Source organism: Chlamydomonas reinhardtii, chromosome 12 (assembly GCF_000002595.2).
Source record: "Chlamydomonas reinhardtii strain CC-503 cw92 mt+ chromosome 12, whole genome shotgun sequence".
NCBI lineage: Eukaryota > Viridiplantae > Chlorophyta > Chlorophyceae > Chlamydomonadales > Chlamydomonadaceae > Chlamydomonas > Chlamydomonas reinhardtii.
In genome coordinates this window covers 1,043,453-1,062,588 of record NC_057015.1, presented here as the reverse complement: position 1 = coordinate 1,062,588, position 19,136 = coordinate 1,043,453, and the positions used below count along the sequence as shown (strand labels likewise).

The following is a 19,136-nucleotide window of genomic DNA, read 5'->3' as shown; positions in this document are numbered from 1 at the left end:
TTTGCGTATCATGCTGCATGATCGGGCTTCGCAATCAAGAATCCAAACTTCCATTATATTTGCATGTTCTCGTTACTATCACAGTTGTATACAGTATTTATCTTTTCTTACGCAACTCTACACAGCATGTCCACCTCTAACACTCCGGGCAAGACCGCCATGGCGCCTACGGCGCGCACCTACGCCGCTGTCTTAGCGGCGTCGCTGTCGCCTTCACCTTCTACCAAGGTCACTAAGAAGGCTAGGATTGAAACTGCAGTGACCGGCACTGTGGCTTTCGCAACTGCGGGATCCCCCCTGAAGGACGGGGCTCAAAAGCGCACGGAGCAGGCTGCTCAGCCCGCTGAGTCACAGATCGTCATGGACCTGACGAACAGTGACGATGAGGCGGGCCCCGTGAAGACGGCGCCGGTTCCCAAGGCCGTGGCAAAGGCGCGCACCATCAGTGCCATGCTGATGTCGGCCGCGCGCGGTAAGCTGGTGGCTGGGTGCAGAAATAATGTGATCATCAACTGGAAGGCCCTGTCCGTTCTGGGTGGCCTGGTCTCAACCTGTGCCTCCCTTGCCTTCTCCCTCTCACCTCTCAGGCGCTGGCACTCGCACTGTGGCGCCCACTGCCAAGGCCGCAAAGACCGCCGCGCCCGCTGCCAAGAGCGCCGTGCCCGCGGCCGCGCCCGCTGCCAAGAGCGCCGCGCCCGCTGCCAAGAGCGCCGCGCCCGCTCCCGCGCCTGCTGCCAAGAGCGCCGCGCCCGCTGCCGAGACCAGCGCCACACCCCCTGCCAAGCCCGCCACCGTAAAGGAGTCGCTCGCGGCCGCCGCCGGTGGCCCTGGGTCGTCGATTCCTGCTACCCCGCCAATTGTTGATGTTGACAACGAAAGCGACATGGATGACGGTGAGTTAGCCTCATGGCCTACTGCCAGTTCCTGTCTCCTTCCTGCTTCTTGCCTGCTCTGCGTGCCTTCCTACGTGCTACGTATTCGTGCATGCCCTTACTGGCTTCTGAACACCATGTCGCATTGATATGCAGTTGAGGCTAGCGAAGACGATGGAAACGACAAGGTTGCAGACATGGGCACGAAGCGTGGCCGCAATGCCTGCGGCCATGGCGCCATCGGTAAGCTTCGATGCACGAGCGTGCGGGCTTCTTTTTTACGCATAGGGCATACTGGTCACCTGCTACTAACCGAGACACTCCACCTGCTTGCAGATTGGAATAATGAATCAGTGCGTATTGCGAAGTTCGTCAACATCAAGAACACCAGCCGTTGGAATGGGATCGGGCACAATTTCGTCAGGACTCCTGAGTGCACGTTCTTGTGCCTTGCCTGCATGAAGCACCCCGGTGCGAAGGCCTCTGTTTGGACCAAGGGCGGCAACAAAGTGAGTGTGCTTGCAACCATGTAGCCTGGCAATGCAGCGTGTGAGCCGGATTAGGAGAGACTAGGGGTGTGCGCATACTGCACGCAAGCAAGCGCATGCACTGCGGCGCACCGTCTGGGGTACCCATTTACAGCTGCAGCCTGACAGCTAAGACAGGACCTGCTACCCAGCCGCCTCCCCGCATGCTTGCGTAAGCTTGCAAATCCCTTGTGTTCTGCTGCAGGTCATGAACATGACTTTGTTCAACAAGCACCTTCTCTCCAAGAACCATCTGGACGTTATAGGCGCGGCTAAGAACCACACGAAGATGTCCAACATTGTCGAGAAGCAGAAGGTCAAGCTCAACCCAACGCTGTGCAGCCTAATCCGTTCGGCTTACGCCTGCGGCAAGGATGCCATGGTGCGTTTGTGAGCGCGGCGCGTGGGCAATTGTGCATGGCGCACATGTGGGCGCGGCGCGCGTGCGTGCTGGTGTGTGTTCGTTTGGTGTGTTGGTGTGTGGTGGTGTAGCAACGTTTGTGGTGTGTTGGTGTGTGGTGGTGTAGCAACGTTTGTGGCACATTTGGTAAGCGGTACTAGTGGGCGTAGTGTGCTGTAGTGTATGCATACGGCATGTACAACAGGCATGGCGTTCGGCTGCATCTTTATCGGCTGACACGTTACAACGTGCACCCTTCCTGCTTGCTCGCAGCCCCTGACCCACTATGTGAAGATGGTCAAACTCCAGGCTGCGAACTGCGCTGACTGCAAGCATGACTGCAAGGCGCATACGTGCCGAAAATGCGATGCGTCCAAGGCATGCGGCAGTGGTATCACTATTTCCGGTCCATACCACACCGCGGAGAAAGCGTCGGAAATGCTGGCTTGCCTGTCTGAGGTAAGACCTGAACATATGCAGCTGTGGCGGGAGCTTACGGGATTGGGTTCGTTTTTGGCGTGATGGTATGCCATTGCTTGGATGCTGGTGCTGTCCTTGTATCATACCCTCGCCAAGTATACCGGTGCGCATGCTAACGACTGACAACCCGCGATCTGCGCAGGCAATTTCAGAGGAACAACTCAAGAACATCAGGGCATCTCCTGTCATCTCCATGATGATTGATGAGTCTACTGACCGCACTGTTTCGCACAACCTGGCCGTGTACATTACATACGTGGCGCCCGATGACAGCATCAAGACTGAGTTTCTGCAACTGGAGGCAATGAACAATGGTGCCACGGCCGTGAACATCTATGACAGGCTCAAGGAGGTGTTCACGGTGCGTTCTTAACAGTGTGAACACGTGGCCTTCTCGAGCAGTAGATTGTGCGGTTACGCAGGGACAGATCATGCATGTAGAGCCACGGACGTGCGGACAGTGTCGGCTGTGTGTGCTGAGCTGTGTGTTCTGCTCCCCCGCGTGTGCCTGCTGCAACCAATTACGTACAGGAGAGCAAGATTGATTGGAGTAAGCTTGTCGCCTTCACCAGTGACGGTGCCAACGTTATGGTTGGGAAGCACTGTGGAGTGGCGACCCGCATCAAGACGGATTGGCCCTGCGTCCTGACTAGCCACTGCGCTGCGCACCGACTGGCTCTGGCCTGTGCGGACTTCTTCAAGGAGTTCCCTGCCCTGGTCAAGGTGGACAACATGCTCTCTAAGATCTACAACTACGCCAAGACCTCGACAGGTGCGCTTGGGCGCGCTAGTGGTTGTTGTGTGGCGAGTTGTGAGTGAATGGCTTCTTTGATGTATTGCTGTAACTTGTGCACACCGTGTCCTACAGTGCGAACCGCTGCTCTGAACGACATGTACAAGGAAAGGAAGGCGAAGGCATACAAGATCCTGAAGCCGCACACGTAAGCCGCACACGTCGTGCCTTGCTACCTGCTGACATGTGCGCTGGTGTGTGGGTGTAAGTGTGTATGTGGGTGTGTGGACGGCGGTAGCCTAGCCTGTGGAGTAGGGTGAGACGGCTTCACAAGCTGCGTGCTACCTGCTGCTGAGGCTGAGGGGTTGATATACATCCCGCTTGCACACTGCGCAAACTTACGCAGGGTTCGGTGGCTTTCCCGGTCTGAGTGTGTGAGGCGGATCAAGATTACCTACCCGATCCTGCTTGCCTTCTTCAATGAGCGGAAGAAGGACAAGAAGGATGTGGCCGCGGCCGAGATTTACGAGTGGCTCAGGTGTGTGGATGCCCTGGGATGTCAGGAATGCAAGCGTGTGCAAGTAGGCGTGGGCGCGCACTCGTGCTCTAGTGCGTATGTCCGCTGCATGTGTGTCCGTGACTGCGTTCCTGTCTTGGACTAAAACGCGATCACTACCGCATGCTATTTCACACCTGCAGGCAGGTGGACAACCTCCTGCTCATCACCTGCATTGACGGAGTTCTGGCTGCAACAGCGGAATTGAGCAAGTGGTTCCAGCAGAGTGATCTCGCCCTCATTGACGTGCATCAGTACCTGGAACTAGGGCTACGGCACCTGATCAACGCCTACACCTACCACAAGGAGGGCGAGACGTCGAACGCACCTCCATCCTTTACGGCACCCATCCAGGCCCTGATCAAGGACCTTGCAGCGAAGGATGGCGTGTTCCACGGCCACCAGATGGTGCTGACAACCCCTCCCACGACGATCGCGCCTGCCACCACCACCACCGCCACCACGACAGCGGAGTCTGACAGCGACAATGACGGCTCTGACACCAACACTGACACGACAGCGGAGTCTGGCAGCGACGATGATGACACGGCACCTACGGCACCGAGCTGGGCGGCTTTCCCTCAGACTCTATTCCGCAGCAAGCTTGCTCTCAGCAGCATGGTCAAGAAGCTGGTTGAGAACATCAAAATGCGATTCCCCGCTGATGTCTCAGTGGCTGCAAAGTTTGGGGTGCTGGGCCCCCGTGCATTGGCTGCTGATTCCGGTGTGCCGAAGTATGGCGAGGAAGAGGTGGCCGCTTTGGCACAGCACTTTAAGCCCGTCTTGGGTGATGATTGCCTGTTGGCAGTTGACCAGTGGGTGATGGCTCGGGCGCGCCTGATTGCAGTGGCAAAGGAGCAGAAGAAGAGTGGTGATGTTATGAAGGCGAGGCCGTTCTATGAGAGGCTCTTGTCGTGGCTGTCTGGCATGGGCCGTGAGCTCACTGTCCTGGTGCAGATTATGCTTGTGCTGCAGCCATCTACGGCAGAAGTTGAGCGTGGCTTCAGCGCGATGAATGACATCAAGACGCCTGGCCGGGCAAGCATGAAGCTTGGCACCCTTGACGTACTGATGCGTGTGCGCCTTGTGGGCCCACCAATTGCGTACCAGCAGCGGCCTGTGGCTGGTGTCTCCCTTGCCCCGTATGCTGAGTTTGATGCAACGCTGCTGGGGCCTGCAGTTCAGAAGTTCGCTGCAAAGCTTGGCCGCGTGCCCCAGCGCAGCAGCCACAACGCCCGCCCGTCCCGTGTGAAGCATCGTGTGTGTGAGATTGATGTCAAGGCACTTCTGAAGGAGGCTGAGGAGGAGGCCGTTCAGAATGTGGATGTCTCGTGCTAATAATTTGGCATACGAACGTTTGAATTCTTTGAAAGCGGTCCATCTAGCAAATACATACCCGATACGATTGTGTATGATTGAAACGTTGAAAGAAGGGACGATAGTGTATTGGGGATTCGATGCACGAGGGTGTGTGCCGACGTGTGAAGATGACTAAACTGGAAGCGGTTAGGCCGCGATGGCGCTCTGCCTGTGTGTATGTGCGGTAGAACTGTGACTGGTCATGGCTTTGGCCCCGGCACTTCGGTGACAGCAAGCAGTTAGCAGGTATAGCATGTACGCCGCGCAGGCAAGCGAAGGCTCAGAGTTGCTTGGGGAAACGCGCTGCGACATGCCTGTGCATATGATCGCATTTGGACTTGTTCATTAGTGTTGCACTGCGTGAAACAGATACAAAAGCCGCCGTTTACAGTTGCGAAAAAGCGAAATTGCAACATGTCAAGATGTCTAGACATTTTACATGGCTTCCACAAAGGCACTTTGTCTAGACAAAAAAATCGTGGATTTGGGGGCCTGTTTGTCTACCCCCTTGACAAAAATTTCCGCTCCAGAGGCCAGGAATGTCTGGGTCAAGACATTCCCCCGCAAACAAGATACGACCCCTGCCTCCGTCTGCTTCACCAGGCCGATGCGCTGCTCACTCGTCAGGAACACGGTCAGCTGCGCCGAGTCCTGGTTGTAGCCCCATGGCAGCGCCACTGGCTGCTTGCCACTGACCGTCTGACTGTCGGTGTTGTCACCGTGGAGGTGGCATGGCGTGTGAATTGACGCCAGGTTCAGGTCCAGGGAAATCAGCTGCTCAGCAGCCGAATAATCTGCAAGGATACCTGGCAAAATTTCCTCCGTGTGGCTGATTACCCCAGGCATTGCCTCTGTGAAATCAATGGACAGAGTGCCGGTGTCTGCGTACGCCCAGCACCGAATATCAAACCTGTCAGTTCAGGGGAGACAGAGCACCCTAAATTAATCCATGACACGGGGAAGCAGGAAAACGAAGACCCAGGCTAGGTGAATGATAAGCCCCGGCTTTGCCCTTGACAGTCAATCTCTATCAACTCAATGCAGAATTCGTAAGCAAATTAAGAGCGCTCTGCTTCAGCGACTGCCAGTGTTAGGGAGCAAGTCTGCAACGCTACCTGGGCTCGCTTAGCTTCTGACTTGACATTCTTGTCCCAGCGATCAGCAGCGTTACTTTTACAGACGGTGCGTTTTGCCCAGTCAGGGGCTTTCCAGTCTCCACTCCAAAACCATAGATTGCGCCAGATTCTGTGCGGATCGCGGTCCCGTGCCAGCCCATGCCCTGCCCGGCTAAGGCCCCGTCGCTTTCGAGATAGCACGCTCTCTCCAACTCAAAGATCGCCCCACACACAGCCTCTGCATCGTCACCGCCCGCTCCGCGGCTGCAGTAGCCACTGCGGCGACCCCTTCAGGTGTTCCGTCATGTTGACAGGGGCCAGACCCGGCGGCCCCAGCACCACACCGCAGAGAGCGCCCCGTGCCGGCGCCGGTACCTCCTCGTCGCCCGCCGCCGTCTGCTCCAATGCCACCGCCTCAGTGCCGGGCGTGGGCAGCGCATAGCCGTGCAAGTTGCCCTGCTCGCGAGCCCTGTTGTTGTGAGGCGCAATGCGCGCGGTTTGCTTGAATGAAAAGAAAAGGGAAGGCCCTGCCTGCTGGCGTGGCGACGCGTCTCAAGTCCTTTCCCCCTTCTGATCTGCATTTGCACTCGCGCCAATCATGCCACCCTGCCCTTCCACACCAATCAAATATCTAAATGCCCACGGCCTGGATGTCCACTTGGCATCACATAGTTACTTCGTCTTGCTCGGGAGCACCATCCCGCATTCCCGCCCCTCCCTGTTTCCCATCCCCTTGCCCCCCTTGCCCCCTTTCCCCCCCACACACACCCTACCTACCTGCCGTAGCCCTCCGGGTCCCTCAGCATGGACGCCACGTGCGTCAGCATGGCCCTCAGCCCCTCGGGCTGTAGCGTCACGTGCTGGTCGCGCATGGCGTGGCCCATGCCGTGCCGCGTGTTGGGCGTGCCCGGCCCTGGCGCCTGCGTAACGGGGCGGGAGGGAGGGTGGAAGGGGAATGGTGGTGAGGAGGGGTTTGAGGGATGGCGTTGAGGAGGGCGGGAGGATACCGCGACAGGAGTAGGGGCAAATGCGCGAGGGGTTCTAGGTCGGGAACAACGATGCCGGCCGGGTAGCAAAGGGAGAGCGCAGACATGCCCCGCCGAGTTGAGCACATGCTAATGCCCGACACGAAAACATGTGCACACACTCACACATACACATGCAAAACACACGCCCGCACCTTGATCGCCAGCACCCAGTCTGCGGGGGAGCACTGCGCTGGGTCCTCCAGATTGTAGGCGTGGAAGTGGATCTGTAGGGGTGTTGGGAGGAGGCGCGGTGAGGAGGTGGGGTGCTGGGGTTGGGAAGCCGGGGTTGGCGGTTGCAGCGGGTTGGCTGCCGTGCACGGCGCGTTGCATGCGTGCAAACCTTGGCCCATCTTGACACCGTAGGCGGGTATGTGCGCCGCACTCACCGCGTCTCCCGACCTGGGCAGATGCACGGCCATGTGCACATCCACCCACCACTCGAAACGCGAGCCGAAGCCGCAGGGGCGGACCTGGCGGCCGGGGGGGGGGGGCACGTGGCACATGGCACATGTCAGCTGGAGGTAGGCGTCAGCTTGCCAGGCACAGCCTCCAACCCCACGCACCCACCTTTGACACTGGCGAAATGCGGCAACAACGAACACTCTGCCCGCACCCTCACCAAAACTCCGACCTCCCATTCCTACCTCCAGCAGTGCGGTTGCCGCCCGCAGTCCGCCCGCCGCGCTACCGCCGCCGTCCGCCCGCAGGAATAGCGCGTTGGCCGCCCCCGCGCCATGCATCGCCACGAGCACGTGCGCCGACCGCACCGCCGCCATCGTGTGGCGGAGGCGGGCGCCGCCGTGCAGGTCGGGCGTGTCGGCGGTGGCGAGGGCGCGGCAGGCGATGCGGGTGAAGGGGCCGGCTGCGAGGCAGAGCGGGCGGGGCAGGAAGAGCAGCAGCAGTAGGAGGAGGGGTGCAGGTGTGGAAAGGTGCGTGGGAAGGGCGCTGCGGTAGATTTCGGCGATGCTGTGTTGCGCTTTGTGATGGTAACCCGTCCGTATCCGACGACCGCCGTACGTACCCTGCCCGACAGAGAGCAGCAGGGCGCTCAATCGCCAACGCCAATGTGCGCGCAAAACGAAAGCAGCTATGACACACAGGCGCGGCAGCACACGCCTTTTACCACGCATGCATGCATGCATGGAGCCCTCAGCAGCGCCGCACGTACGCACCCTTGAAGTCGGCACCCCACTTGTCACATGCCTCCATGACCTGATGCAAATTGCGGATGTTGCGAGTGGAGCCCGCCCGCGCCTCAAACACCACACGCAGCGTGGTGTCCTCGTGCAGCGTCGGCGGCGGCTGTAGCGCCTCCGCCCCTGCTCCTGCTGCAGCTGCTGTTGTTGTTGCTGCCACTGCCGCCTCCGGTTTGCGGGGGTAGAAGCCGAGGGGGTCTTCCGCCAGGCCGTGTGGGGAGGCCTCCACGTGTCGCACCACAGCCGCCGCCGTGTCCAGGGGGGGCATGGGCGAGCCGATGAGCTTGCACACCACAGCCTGCAGGTAAGCACGCACACCGTATGCAGCATACACACATGCAGGCGTCACACTAGCGTGCAGCACGGACGGCGGTGCAAGGTTGAGGGGTTCAGTGCTTACGACTCTCGGTATCCGGCACTGGCGGCCCATCGGGCTCAAGCTTATCAAGCAAGAAGCGCGCTGCAGCTTGGATCATCTGCATCCTGCGTGCCCGTAACATATATATATATATATATATATATATATATATATATATATATATATATATATATATATATATATATACACACACACACCTACCTTTTGAAAGCAGCGCATGGCGGTACCCTCACCGGTCCACCCCACACGCGGATGGTGGTCCCCGCCGCCATGGCCCCGCCGCCCCCCTCCCCCTCCGTGCTGCTGACCACCACCGCCGCCGCCTCCTGATCCATGGCCCAGTGCCGCTGCCTCCGCCGCGCCCGCCGCGCCGCCGCTGCCTGCTCCCAGCAGCCCCGCCTGGATCTCGGCTGCTGTGGCCCATTCTGCCAGCTCGGCCAGAGTCAGGATCTGCAGGGCATGACACGACGCACACACAATCAGATACAGGTAGGCATCGGTGGGCTTGGCTTTTGCCGTGTAGGTTTCCAAGGGCTTTCTTGCCTTTCCCCGCCCCACCCCTGTCCCCGCTCCTTGGCCCTTCAGCAACTCGACTACAGTACCGGCACCTAACGCATTCATCGCTCACGACCACACAACCCCACGACCACACAGCCCCACGACCACACAGCCACACAGTACTAGGTAGGCGACGCACACACGGCCGCCGGCACCTGGCGGGAGGTGAGGTGCGCCAGCAGGGAGCGGTGGAAGGGCGGCGAGTCCAGGCCGGCGGGGGTGGCCAGGACCAGCGTGGCGAGCCGGTCTGCGGGTGCGTGCGTGTGACTGTGTGTGTGTGCGTGTGTGTGTGTGTGTGTGTGTGTGTGTGTGTGTGTGTGTGTGTGTGTGTGTGTGTGTGTGTGTGACTACGGTTTCCACGGTTATTCTGCCAGATCACGTGAATCGTGTATCTGGTATAACCAACGACAGGGCTCTCAATCGAGGGCTGCCGTGACCTGGCGTTTCCCCGGCAGAGCGCAAAACAGCTCTGGAGTCCATAGGGCAACGCACTCCGACCCTTCACCGCGCCAGTAATCCTTGCGGAATTACTACCGGTGCAACAACCTCAGACCCAGCGGGCGAGCTACCTCTTAAAAAACCAGGCGGGCAGACAAAAAACAGCAAACATAACAAAACACGCAGCACGCGACAGCACGCGAAAGCACGACCACAGTGGCTGCGGGGCTGAGTCCTACGACCCGGCAGCCTGCACGACCTCAACCGCAACCTAACCAGCTCTCGACGCCAGGGCAGACAATGCCTAAGGGCAGCCACAAACGCGTCTGGCCACTAGGCCGGTCCAGGCCGTAAGACCCGGGGTGTTGCAGCACCCAATACACCCTCTCAGGCATAAAAACCCCGCAAACCTGGCCCTGCTCCCACGGGCGTAAAACAAAAAAACCCTTCGTGTGTGTGTGTGTGTGTGTGTGTGTGTGTGTGTGTGTGTGTGTGTTAAAGAGCACAAGTGTGTCTGCACCGTGAGTGTTGGATAGGCAAAGTGGAGCACGGGGAGGTACTCCCATCCCCTCTCCCTCCCGCCCTCTCGCCCGCCCACACCTTCTCCCTCCACGCATCCTCTCACACCCACCCCTCCCTCCCATCCCTTCTCTCTTAACCCTCTCTTTCGCTCTCACTCCCTCTCTGCCTCCCGCACGCGGAGCCCGCCCGACCCACCCGGCAACATGCCCTGCCGCTGCAACAGGTACGTGGCGGCGGTGGCGGCATTCTCAAAGAACTCGCTGAAGTTGAAGAACCAATCCGCCAACAGCACTACTGGAAGCGTGCAGCGAGAAAAGGCGGAGGACCAGAGCGTGCCGCTGGGCGCTGTAGCTGCAGCTGCTGCTGCTGCCGCCGCTCCTGCTCCTTCTCCTGCTGCTGCTGAGGCGTAGGTGCCGTGAGTGCTACTGCTACTGCTACTACTGCTACTGCTTTTGCCTGGCTGTTGCTGCAGGTGCTGCTGCAGCTCGGCGTGCAGGCGGCGCAGCAGCGGCGAGGCCTCCAGGGCTGTGGCCAGGCGCACCTGCAGCGTCCAGGCGTCCTGCGGCGCGCAGGTAGCCGAGGGGTGCCGGCGGTGTGGAGGGTGTCGGGGCCCGGAGACCCGGAGGTGGGCTGGGCACATACCATGAGCGGGTTGGTCCATCACAAGGTGATTGAGGACTGAGGAGGGGCGTGTGCACTGTGATGGCGCTCAGGGGTGAGGAGGGCTGGAGGAGACCGCGGAGTGAAGGTGTCGGAAGGAGTCAATTGCGGTACACTGGCCCTCAACAAAACACACAGCCGACATACACATGCGCACGGGTCCGCGGTGCGCCCCGCACCTGGTTGCCCACTATGGCATCGCTGTTGGTGTGTCCGGGGATGTTCCAGGCAGTGCCCCAGGAGCTGCACAATTTGGGGAAAGTAGGGCCCAGCACGCGTGTTGCTGATACGGTCAAGGTGTGGCTGATGGCGGGGATGGAGTGCTTAGTGCGCAGAAGGCGACTAAAGGCGACACCAAGCAAGGGCCTGGCTTCAGGCTTGTCGGCTGTCGATGCTCAGTGAACCATTTGTCCGCCCACGGAGACTGCCCTTGTGGTCCGCCCTCCCGGCCGTGCCGCATCAAGCCGGCGGGAACACACGGAAATCCCCTGGGACACCTCCTCGACCCGTGTCGCAACACCCACCGCAAGTCGTCCAGGCCGCTGGCGCCATTCATCTGATAGGATAAAGGGTCAAAGGTGACGAGGGCACCTTCGTGGTCGACGCATATGTGTTGCAACACTCGGCAATGCTCCGGTGGCAGGACGCTTTCCTCTACCAGTGGTATTGTGCACTCGGCATAAGTGCCATATGCATAAAAACTGAAGAGTCCAAAAGCAATAAGGGGGACAGCGTCAAGAACAAGTTGGCGCGACATCGCTTAAACTCAACGCAAACAGACATGCAGGTCATGGTTGCATATAGACTTCTTGAGTGTGCAGGCCGCGTAGACGAAGACACTGCCTGAAAGTGAAAGACACACCATCTGCCGTGGCTCGACACATGCACCCGTGCATTCCCGCCAACTCCCTCTGGACTAAGCCCTGGGGGGCCCAGCGTGTTGAGATCCCGCCGTCCTCCAGGCTCCAGCAGCAAACGGATTGGTGCAGCTGTTCGCGGAATCCGAGGAAAACCCCCAGCCTACCCGAAGACGCGTGTCGGTTGAAAGAGACGAGTCTTCACTTCTGAGCCGTTACAGTAGTTGGCCTGGGGTGGCAGGCGCCAGATCTTGCTGACCGGCGGGCAGTGACACACGTGGAGAGCAACCCGGCCCCACGGAGGCGCGCACACATACACACGCATACACACTTGATCCGCACCACCTGCCATTCCCGCGCCCAACTCGGCCCGTTGCGGCGTGTGTATCCGCCGGCACCCTCGCACAGGGGCCGACTGCCGTATGCGCTATGGGGGATGAATAAGCAGGTTGTATATGTACACGCTGGCAACATGTGGGGCAGGAACCAATCCTAGGCACAAGACCAAGCCCCACACAAACCTGGGGCCAAGAAAACCCCGGGTGTCAAGAGCAGCACACGACATGATATGTATTACTTGACGCATGCCGCGTACACTTTCACACTGGGGGGAATGTCCGGTTGCCTAGCTATACTGCACACAGAATACGAAGCTGCGCACTGCCTCCCGCAACGGCAGGAGACCACGGGCAGCTCCACAACTCCCTCGCAGTCTCTCATCCCCGAGCACGGAGACCTGCACGTCTCGACTCGAGCACTCATGTTCACACATACTCTCACAGTCCAAATGTTTAGCCACGATCACTCACTGTACTGCCATCGCTTACATACCCATGCACGCGCATTGCCATGTAGGGGTGGGTAAGAGGCCGCAGCATGAACGGATGCGTTGCAGGTGGTTGCGCGTTCCGGGCGTAGCGGGCATTGCCCCCAATCCCAACAGGACACTCAGGCAGGATCTTCACAAAAAGTAACCAGACAACCACACCAGTCACACCTACACGCTATACGCAACGCACGACACTGCACACAAATCCCTCAGGCAGAATAGTCAGATTGCGAGTCCACAAACAGCAGCTGTCACTAACCATGCACCCGTATGAGTTTAGCCATGTGAAGCGCTGTCAAGCCCAAAGTCTCGGCGTGCTCTGTCGTGGTCGTGTCAATTGGTCAGTAAGGGAGAAAGAAGAGAAATCAAGGGCAGGCTCGCAGGGCTGAGACGGTGCTGCCCGCCCGCGGCCGCTGCAACATTGTATCACACGCACACTATATCCGCGGCAGCAGCAGCCTGCCCTGCACCACACCGCCGCGTAAGCCAACATGCCTCAAAGACGGCAGCCGGCCGCTACCTCAGCTGGAGGCAGCACACAATCGATGCGGTGGCGGTGGCGACTGATAGAGACCGTCTCTTATAAAAAAACCTTGGCGTGTCGGCCCCACTTGTGGCGGCGTGGCAGGCAGACAGCCGTTGTCGCGCGGCGCCAAAGCACGCCACAGGGGCGCAACAGAGGCGCACCGGGCGCTTAGAAGTCCTCGTCCATGGAGAAGTTCTGCACCTTGCCCTGCAGGCCGGCCATGACGCCGTTCTTCTGGTAGTCGCCCACGCGCTTCTCAAAGAAGTTGGTCTTGCCCCTGAAGAGGGAAGGCGGGGAACAGGTGTGAGGAGGCGCGAGGGGCGCGGGGGAAGGCGTCGCCACAACGCACAAGCCAGGTGACAGCGCGACGCGCCTGCTGCCGGCCTCCCAAGTCCTCGTAACACGCCCGTCTGCCCGGGAACCTGCAGCCGTCCCACACCTGGACTCCCAGAGCAAGCCTGCCCGACATATGACCAAGGAGCAGCCCACAACGCCACCCCAAAACTCACTGCAGCGAGATCATCTCCATGAACTCGAAGGGGTTGACCACGTTGTATTGCTTAGCGCAGCCCAGCGACACCAGCAGGCGGTCCGCCACAAACTGGATGTACTGCGCCATCAGGCGGCTGTTCATGCCGATCAGGTCCACCGGCAGCGCCTCCGTGCAGAACTCCTGCTCAATCTCCACCGCCTCCACGATGATCTGCTTGACGCGCGTCTCATCAATGCGCGTGTTGAGCATGCTGTGTGTGGGGCATAAAGGGGAAGTCGGGGTAAGAGGAGGGTCGAGGGAAGCGCATAGAGAAGGCTGGACAGCGCTGTGCGCGTAGGACACGGCTTCGGCCAGTGCCCTGACAAACTATTAACAGGCAGCAAGGGAGGCCCATCATCCGCAACGGCCTGCAACCCGTCAAGCTGCTTCCCCTCTCCCCGCTACTCCGCTCCTCACCTGAACAGCATGCAGGCGAAGTCGCAGTGCAGGCCCTCGTCGCGGCTGATGAGCTCGTTGGAGAAGGTGAGGCCGGGCATGAGGCCGCGCTTCTTGAGCCAGAAGATGGAGCAGAACGAGCCGGAGAAGAAAATGCCCTCCACGGCCGCGAAGGCCACCAGGCGCTCCGAGAACACCGAGTCACTGGAAGGGGAGGACAGGCAAAGGAGGAGCGGCACGTGTGAGGTTGGGGTAAGGAGCGGGAGGCGGGAAAGCACGGGCGGGCGGGCGGCGTGCGGCCTGTGCCGAGGGGCAAAGGGGCGAGGGAGGAGGCATGAAGAGATCCCATCACCACAGGCCGAGCGCACCTGCCGATCCACTTCATGGCCCACTGCGCCTTCTTCTTGATGCAGGGCACGGTCTCGATGGAGTGGAACAGCTTGTGCTTCTCCTGGGGGTCCTTGATGTAGCTCTCCAGCAGCAGCGAGTACATCTCGCTGTGGATGTTCTCGATGGCCACCTGGAAGCCGTAGAAGGCACGGGCCTGTGCGAGAGGGAGGCAGGCAAGGGAGCGGAAAGAGGGGAGGGTCAGGGAGATGGGGCGCCAGGGCGAAGGACGGGGCGAGCGTGCGAGCAAGGGCGAGGGTGCAACACCGAGCTACACTTTGCGGGAACACCTGCTGCTTACCTCGGGCAGCTGCACCTCCTTCATGAAGCGGATGGCCAGGTTCTCCAGGACGATGCCGTCGCTAGCGGCGAAGAAGGCCAGAACATGCGAAATGAAGTGGCGCTCGCCGTCCGACAGCTTCTCCCAGTGCTTCATGTCGTCGCCCAGGTCGACCTCCTCAGCTGCAGGCAGAATAGTAAGAGGGAATTCGCGGGGTTAGCGACGTGGCGCTAGCAGCGAGCTCCATTTCGAAAAACAAACGAGTTGCTGAGGACTCACCAGTCCAGAACGACGCCTCGGCCTTCTTGTACATCTCCCAAATCTGAGGGTACTTAATAGGGAACATGCAGAAGCGGTCGGGGTTCTCGTCCAGCAGGGGCTCCTCGAGCATGCGCTTGCGAGGGCTGGTAAACAGCTCGCGCAGGTTGCTGCCCTTGTTCTGCTTGGCCGGCGACGGGTCCACGGTGTCGTTCTTGCGCTTGCCAGGCGTGCCCTTGGCAGGCGTGCCCTTGGCGGGGGTGCCGGCCTTGCTGCTGGAGCGGGTCTGCATCCGCGGAGGAGACATGAGCTGAGTGTCCTTGAGAGCGCGAGAGTCAGACATTGTGGCTAGCTCTTTGGCAAATGAAGAAAGGTATGAGTGTAATTTGCAGGAGTGAGTGTGGTTTGGCGAGAGGTCAGAGCACTAAGGAGAAAGTTGGGACCCAGGATTTATTCAATTCGCGTGGCCGCCCGTACAGGTGCGCCATGCCGCGCGAATTGCAGCCACATTTGCTGGGTTCATTGTTACGTGTGCATTACAATAGCCTGAAGCCGTCGGCGGGGTAAAATGCCCTCGAGAATGCGAACGGCCGAGTTGAAATTTGAAGCCGCGACAGCGACAGCGGCGGACGAATCGTCACCCAGCTAGCGCTGACCGTCCGCGCCTCAAGCGATGGCCTTTGACCAGCTAACACAAAATGTCCCACAAATGTGGCTTCAGCGCGGACCGTCGCGCGCGCCTGCCGCGGCCGCGACGCTGGTGGGCCGCGTGCGGAGCGTGAGCCGTCTCGACGGGCGCCTGCAGGTTGACGGATTACGCGCGCCAAGATTACTCGAGTCACACAGCCAATTATTGTGCCACATAGCTGCGACGCGGGCGGTCGCGGTGGTCTGTAGCTTGGCCGGCACCTGGCGCGCGGGTGGGCCACGTCGAGGGACCGGTGACGTCGCGCACGCCCAGACATCTTCCTCGCGCACCCTCAAAACCGCTGCCTGGCAGCCATGGCCTTTGAGCTGCTTGGATTCGACTGTCTCAAAAGCGTCAACTGTGCGCCCCCCACCATACTAAGGCTAGGGGAGACGGAGAGCCCTACCTCCACTGCTGTGATAGACCAGACCGAGCAGCGTCCACAAGCGCTTCACCGTTCACGCCTCTTCCTTTGCCTCCCCGCGTGCGCCGCGGCTTCTCGCCTTACCGGCTTGCCCTCTTTCGTGCCGCAACAACAACCATGCCATTCTTCAATGAAATGCGCCGCCTCTATGGCGCCCCAAGCTTTGCGGCCCTGCCCTGAGCCCCTGCGCGTGCAGCTCGTCGGGCGCTCCGTCCATCCAACTCCTGCGGTACAACTGAACACATCAACTGACCGACTGGGCGCAGCTGCCGAGTCCCGTATGTGCACGTTCGATGTGTACCCCAGAGCCTGCCCTGCCGTGTCCGCGACCCCTGCCACAGCCACCTTGCGGACAGCAGCAGCGCTGCTCGCACGGAACTAATGCCGCCGGTTCTTCTTCTTGTGCTTGGAGCCGCCGCCTGCACTGCCGCCGCCTGCGCTCGCCGTGCCTGCCGTGTCGGCGCCCACTGACTTGGACCCGCCGCCGACGCCCTCGACAGCACCCGCACCCGCACTCATGGTGCCACCGGCGGCACTGGCACTGTAGCCGCCACCGCCGGCCGCTTGCTTCCCCACAACCAAAGCAGGGGCTGGGCCGGGAGCGGGAGCGGAATGAGTGGACGCAGCGGGTGTGGGCGCCGCCGCGCCGCCACCGCTGCTGGTGCCGCCGCCGCTCCCTCCCTGCTTCTTCTTGCCGCCATCACCACCACCGCCACCCCCTGTGTGTGGTGCCGCCGCCGCCACCGCCGTGTCCCGCACGGCAGCCGGTGCAGCCGCCTCCGATGGCGCCAGGGCATGCGGCGTCGGCGCCTGCTCTGCAGTTGCGGGTGGTGGTGACTTGGACGGCGGCAGCGGTGGCGGCTGCTGTGGTCCCGCGTCCTGGCCCCGCTTGCCAGGGATGGCAGCTGCGCCGTGCATGACAGCCGCGGCACCGCCGGTGGGCAAGGGCGGAGTAATGCTCGCCGGTGTCTCTGCGGCCGCCGCAGGAGCACCGTGAGGCGCCGGGCGGTAGCTAGCAGTTGTGGTGGCGGTGTCTGAGCCGCCGCCAGCCGCAGCCGCCGCCTCCACATCTGCCGCCGCCGCCGGCGTGGTGTGCGGCCGCTTCAGTGGTGGCGGCGCAGGCATGCTGTCTGCTCGCTCGGACGCCGCCATCGCCCCCGCGGCCGCGCCCTTGTCAAACTCCGGCCCAGTCTGCAACGGGCCCGGAGCCGCCGCCAGCGCCGCCGCACCCGTGCTGGAGACCTCCGCCGGCGCAGCCACCGTGGCCGCCGCGGCCGCGCCGTTGGCAGCTCCTCCACCCGCACCCGCACCGGTAACCGCGCCAGCTCCAGATGCAGCCTTGGCCGCTGCAGGTTTGGCGCTGGTGTCACTGCTGGTGGTGGTGGTGGTGGTAGTGGTGGTGGTGGGTCCCGGCAGCACAATGCCGTGCTCCTCCGCCACGTGCTGCAGCGACCGCGGCGGCGGCGGCATCGCCACCGGCGACGGCACATTGCTGCCCCACACCCGACCGCCGCCGCCAGGCGGCGGCGGCGACGCCGCCGCCGCCAGCCCACCGTGCACCACTTCCTCTCCCTCTGCCGCCGCTGCCGCGGCGTCTGCACCTCCGCCGGCGACGTCGCCGCCGCGGCCGTGTGCGGCGACCACCAGGCGGCGCCGCGAGGCACTGCCTTGCCGCTGCACATCGCCGCCACCGCCGCCACCGGTTCCGGATCCGGATCCGGAGGGCGGCGCGGCCTGTCCAGTGGCGGCGCCGCCAACAACTGCCGGCGGCGGTGGCGGGGACATGGCGCCGCCGGCGCCGGCCTCGGCAGCCCGGCCGGCGGCGGCGCCCAGGAAGCCCGGGGAGAAGCCGAACTGCGGCTGTGGCAGTGGTGTATGAGAGGGTGTGGCGGCGGATGGGGTGTTGCGTGCAGCAGCTTGGTGTGGTTGGTGCGCAGGGGGAGGAATGGTGGCAATGCAAATGCGTTGCTCGGCACACGGACACGGCGGCATGTGGTGTCATAACGTGCCCTGACGCGCCTCTGGACCAAGCAGCTCCCCTCCTCCCCAGACTGGGTGGCCCTGCTGGGTTCACTCCGACCCCATGACCCACGCCGCCCAATTTCGCACGCAATCCATGCATGCGCGCACACACACCTGCAAACGCAACCATGCAAGCCTACACGCATTCCACGGCTGGCCCGCACTCCCGGGGCCCCCCTGCCAGCCCTTCCTCTCGCCCCACCTGCAGCGGTGACATGACCGCCCGCTTGCGTGTGGGGGTGGCCTGGGGGCTGTCGTACTCGCCGCCGCCGCCGCCGCCGCCGCCAGTGCCAGTGCCAGGGCCGGGGGCGGCGCCGGGGCCGTGAGGTGCCGGCGTAGGCTGCATACGGCGTGGCCGCGAACCGGGTGTGCGCCGATGCGTATGAGTACAACATTTAGTTGTGCGCCTAGCTGCTGCCAGGTTGCTAGACTAGACTCGTGTTTGGGCGCTGTGAAGAATCCGTGTCTCTCAGGCCACAATCTGTCCATACCTGCGCGAACGTGAACCCCTCGTCATGCGTGCGCGCCGCCTTCGCCGCCGCCGCCGCGGCCCAGCCGTGGGCCGGGGCTGAGCCGGGGGCCGCAGGCGTTCCGGTGGCGGTGGCGGCGGTGGCGGCGGTGATGGTGTCGATGAGGTGGGCGCTGTACTCCCACAGGGCCGCCGCCAGCGCGCCACTGTAGGTCTGGCCGGCGGAGCGGACCGGCACCACCGCGTTGAACAGCCTGGTGGGAGGCGGCGGGGGTGGGAGGCGGCGGGGGTGGGGGGGGGGGGTGGGGGAGAGGGCGGCGGTGGGGCGAAACAGACGGGTGGATGGGTGGGTGGGGGTAGAGGGTACGTGTGGGGTGGGAAAACTTCCTACAAGTACTGATACGGGTGGGTGGGCACCACCACAAAAAGCATAGCAACCGCAGGGGCGCTCATGCTCGTCCCCCTGCTCGTCCAGCGCCAGCCCTGCCGTACCTGCCGCCGCTCCAGTGCCGTACGGGGTAGTCGGCCAGTGAGTGCAGGATCACGCTGGTGCCGTACAGACTGGGTTTCACGACACGCCACCACACGCGCCACGGCCCCTCCACCAGGGTGAGTGCGGGCGAGGCGAAGGCGCCGCGCGCGTAG

At 61.8% G+C, this 19,136-nt stretch overlaps 4 protein-coding genes across 5 annotated transcripts in view; 1 reads left to right on the top strand and 3 right to left on the bottom strand.

Annotated features, from left to right (window-relative positions):
* The first annotated feature begins 93 nt into the window (after positions 1–93).
* CHLRE_12g490950v5 (uncharacterized protein) lies at positions 94–5,309 on the top strand. Of its 2 annotated transcripts, none has more exons than XM_043067916.1 (11): positions 94–472; positions 588–893; positions 1,029–1,115; positions 1,209–1,381; positions 1,605–1,781; positions 2,073–2,258; positions 2,422–2,640; positions 2,811–3,051; positions 3,148–3,220; positions 3,419–3,550; positions 3,712–5,309. In XM_043067916.1, the coding sequence occupies exons 1-11, from the start codon at positions 127–129 to the stop codon at positions 4,904–4,906; spliced, it is 3,135 nt and encodes a 1,044-aa protein (XP_042918019.1). In that variant the 5' UTR covers positions 94–126; the 3' UTR covers positions 4,907–5,309. The 2 variants fall into 2 exon arrangements, with proteins under 2 accessions (XP_042918019.1, XP_042918020.1); XM_043067917.1 differs by having other exon boundaries at positions 3,712–5,135.
* Positions 5,310–5,311: 2 nt separating this feature from the next.
* CHLRE_12g491000v5 (uncharacterized protein) lies at positions 5,312–11,653 on the bottom strand. Its single transcript, XM_043067918.1, has 11 exons — positions 11,348–11,653; positions 11,003–11,066; positions 10,359–10,722; positions 9,359–9,450; positions 8,847–9,095; positions 8,243–8,564; positions 7,715–7,932; positions 7,457–7,540; positions 7,223–7,294; positions 6,820–6,962; positions 5,312–6,511 (listed from the first exon to the last, which is right to left on the bottom strand). Exons 1-11 carry the CDS (start codon positions 11,377–11,379, stop codon positions 6,289–6,291), a joined length of 1,863 nt encoding a protein of 620 aa, XP_042918018.1. The 5' UTR covers positions 11,380–11,653; the 3' UTR covers positions 5,312–6,288.
* A 230-nt stretch (positions 11,654–11,883) lies between these two features.
* On the bottom strand, positions 11,884–15,303 carry CHLRE_12g491050v5 (uncharacterized protein). Its single transcript, XM_001691076.2, has 6 exons — positions 14,910–15,303; positions 14,652–14,812; positions 14,332–14,507; positions 13,985–14,167; positions 13,545–13,778; positions 11,884–13,312 (listed from the first exon to the last, which is right to left on the bottom strand). The coding sequence occupies exons 1-6, from the start codon at positions 15,229–15,231 to the stop codon at positions 13,204–13,206; spliced, it is 1,185 nt and encodes a 394-aa protein (XP_001691128.1). The 5' UTR covers positions 15,232–15,303; the 3' UTR covers positions 11,884–13,203.
* Positions 15,304–15,821: 518 nt separating this feature from the next.
* The window catches only part of CHLRE_12g491100v5 (uncharacterized protein), a 6,922-nt gene continuing 3,607 nt past the window's right edge, over positions 15,822–19,136 (bottom strand). Inside the window, exons 9-12 of the mRNA XM_043067919.1 lie at positions 18,984–19,090; positions 18,514–18,745; positions 18,225–18,362; positions 15,822–17,860 (exon numbers count right to left, since the gene is read on the bottom strand). Coding sequence (XP_042918017.1) covers positions 16,379–17,860; positions 18,225–18,362; positions 18,514–18,745; positions 18,984–19,090 — 1,959 coding nt within the window. The 3' untranslated portion in view covers positions 15,822–16,378. The remainder of the gene's footprint in view (positions 17,861–18,224; positions 18,363–18,513; positions 18,746–18,983; positions 19,091–19,136) is intronic.

What these genes read in the sequence shown, in the direction of transcription:
- CHLRE_12g490950v5 (XM_043067916.1), top strand. Translation starts at nt 127, where the DNA reads ATGTCCACCTCTAACACTCCGGGCAAGACCGCCATGGCGCCTACGGCG. An exon ending in CGAAAGCGACATGGATGACG is followed by an intron (nt 894 to 1,028) that starts GTGAGTTAGCCT and finishes ATTGATATGCAG; the next exon opens with TTGAGGCTAGCGAAGACGAT. An exon ending in TGCTGGCTTGCCTGTCTGAG is followed by an intron (nt 2,259 to 2,421) that starts GTAAGACCTGAA and finishes CGATCTGCGCAG; the next exon opens with GCAATTTCAGAGGAACAACT.
- CHLRE_12g491000v5 (XM_043067918.1), bottom strand. Translation starts at nt 11,379, where the DNA reads ATGAATGGCGCCAGCGGCCTGGACGACTTGCG. An exon ending in CCATGCGCTGCTTTCAAAAG is followed by an intron (nt 8,565 to 8,846) that starts GTAGGTGTGTGT and finishes GCTTACCTGCAG; the next exon opens with GCTGTGGTGTGCAAGCTCAT. An exon ending in GACCCGGAGGGCTACGGCAG is followed by an intron (nt 6,512 to 6,819) that starts GTAGGTAGGGTG and finishes TCACAACAACAG; the next exon opens with GGCTCGCGAGCAGGGCAACT.
- CHLRE_12g491050v5 (XM_001691076.2), bottom strand. Translation starts at nt 15,231, where the DNA reads ATGTCTGACTCTCGCGCTCTCAAGGACACTCAGCTCATGTCTCCTCCG. An exon ending in CGAGGCGTCGTTCTGGACTG is followed by an intron (nt 14,813 to 14,909) that starts GTGAGTCCTCAG and finishes TTCTGCCTGCAG; the next exon opens with CTGAGGAGGTCGACCTGGGC. An exon ending in AGGAGGTGCAGCTGCCCGAG is followed by an intron (nt 14,508 to 14,651) that starts GTAAGCAGCAGG and finishes CCTCTCGCACAG; the next exon opens with GCCCGTGCCTTCTACGGCTT.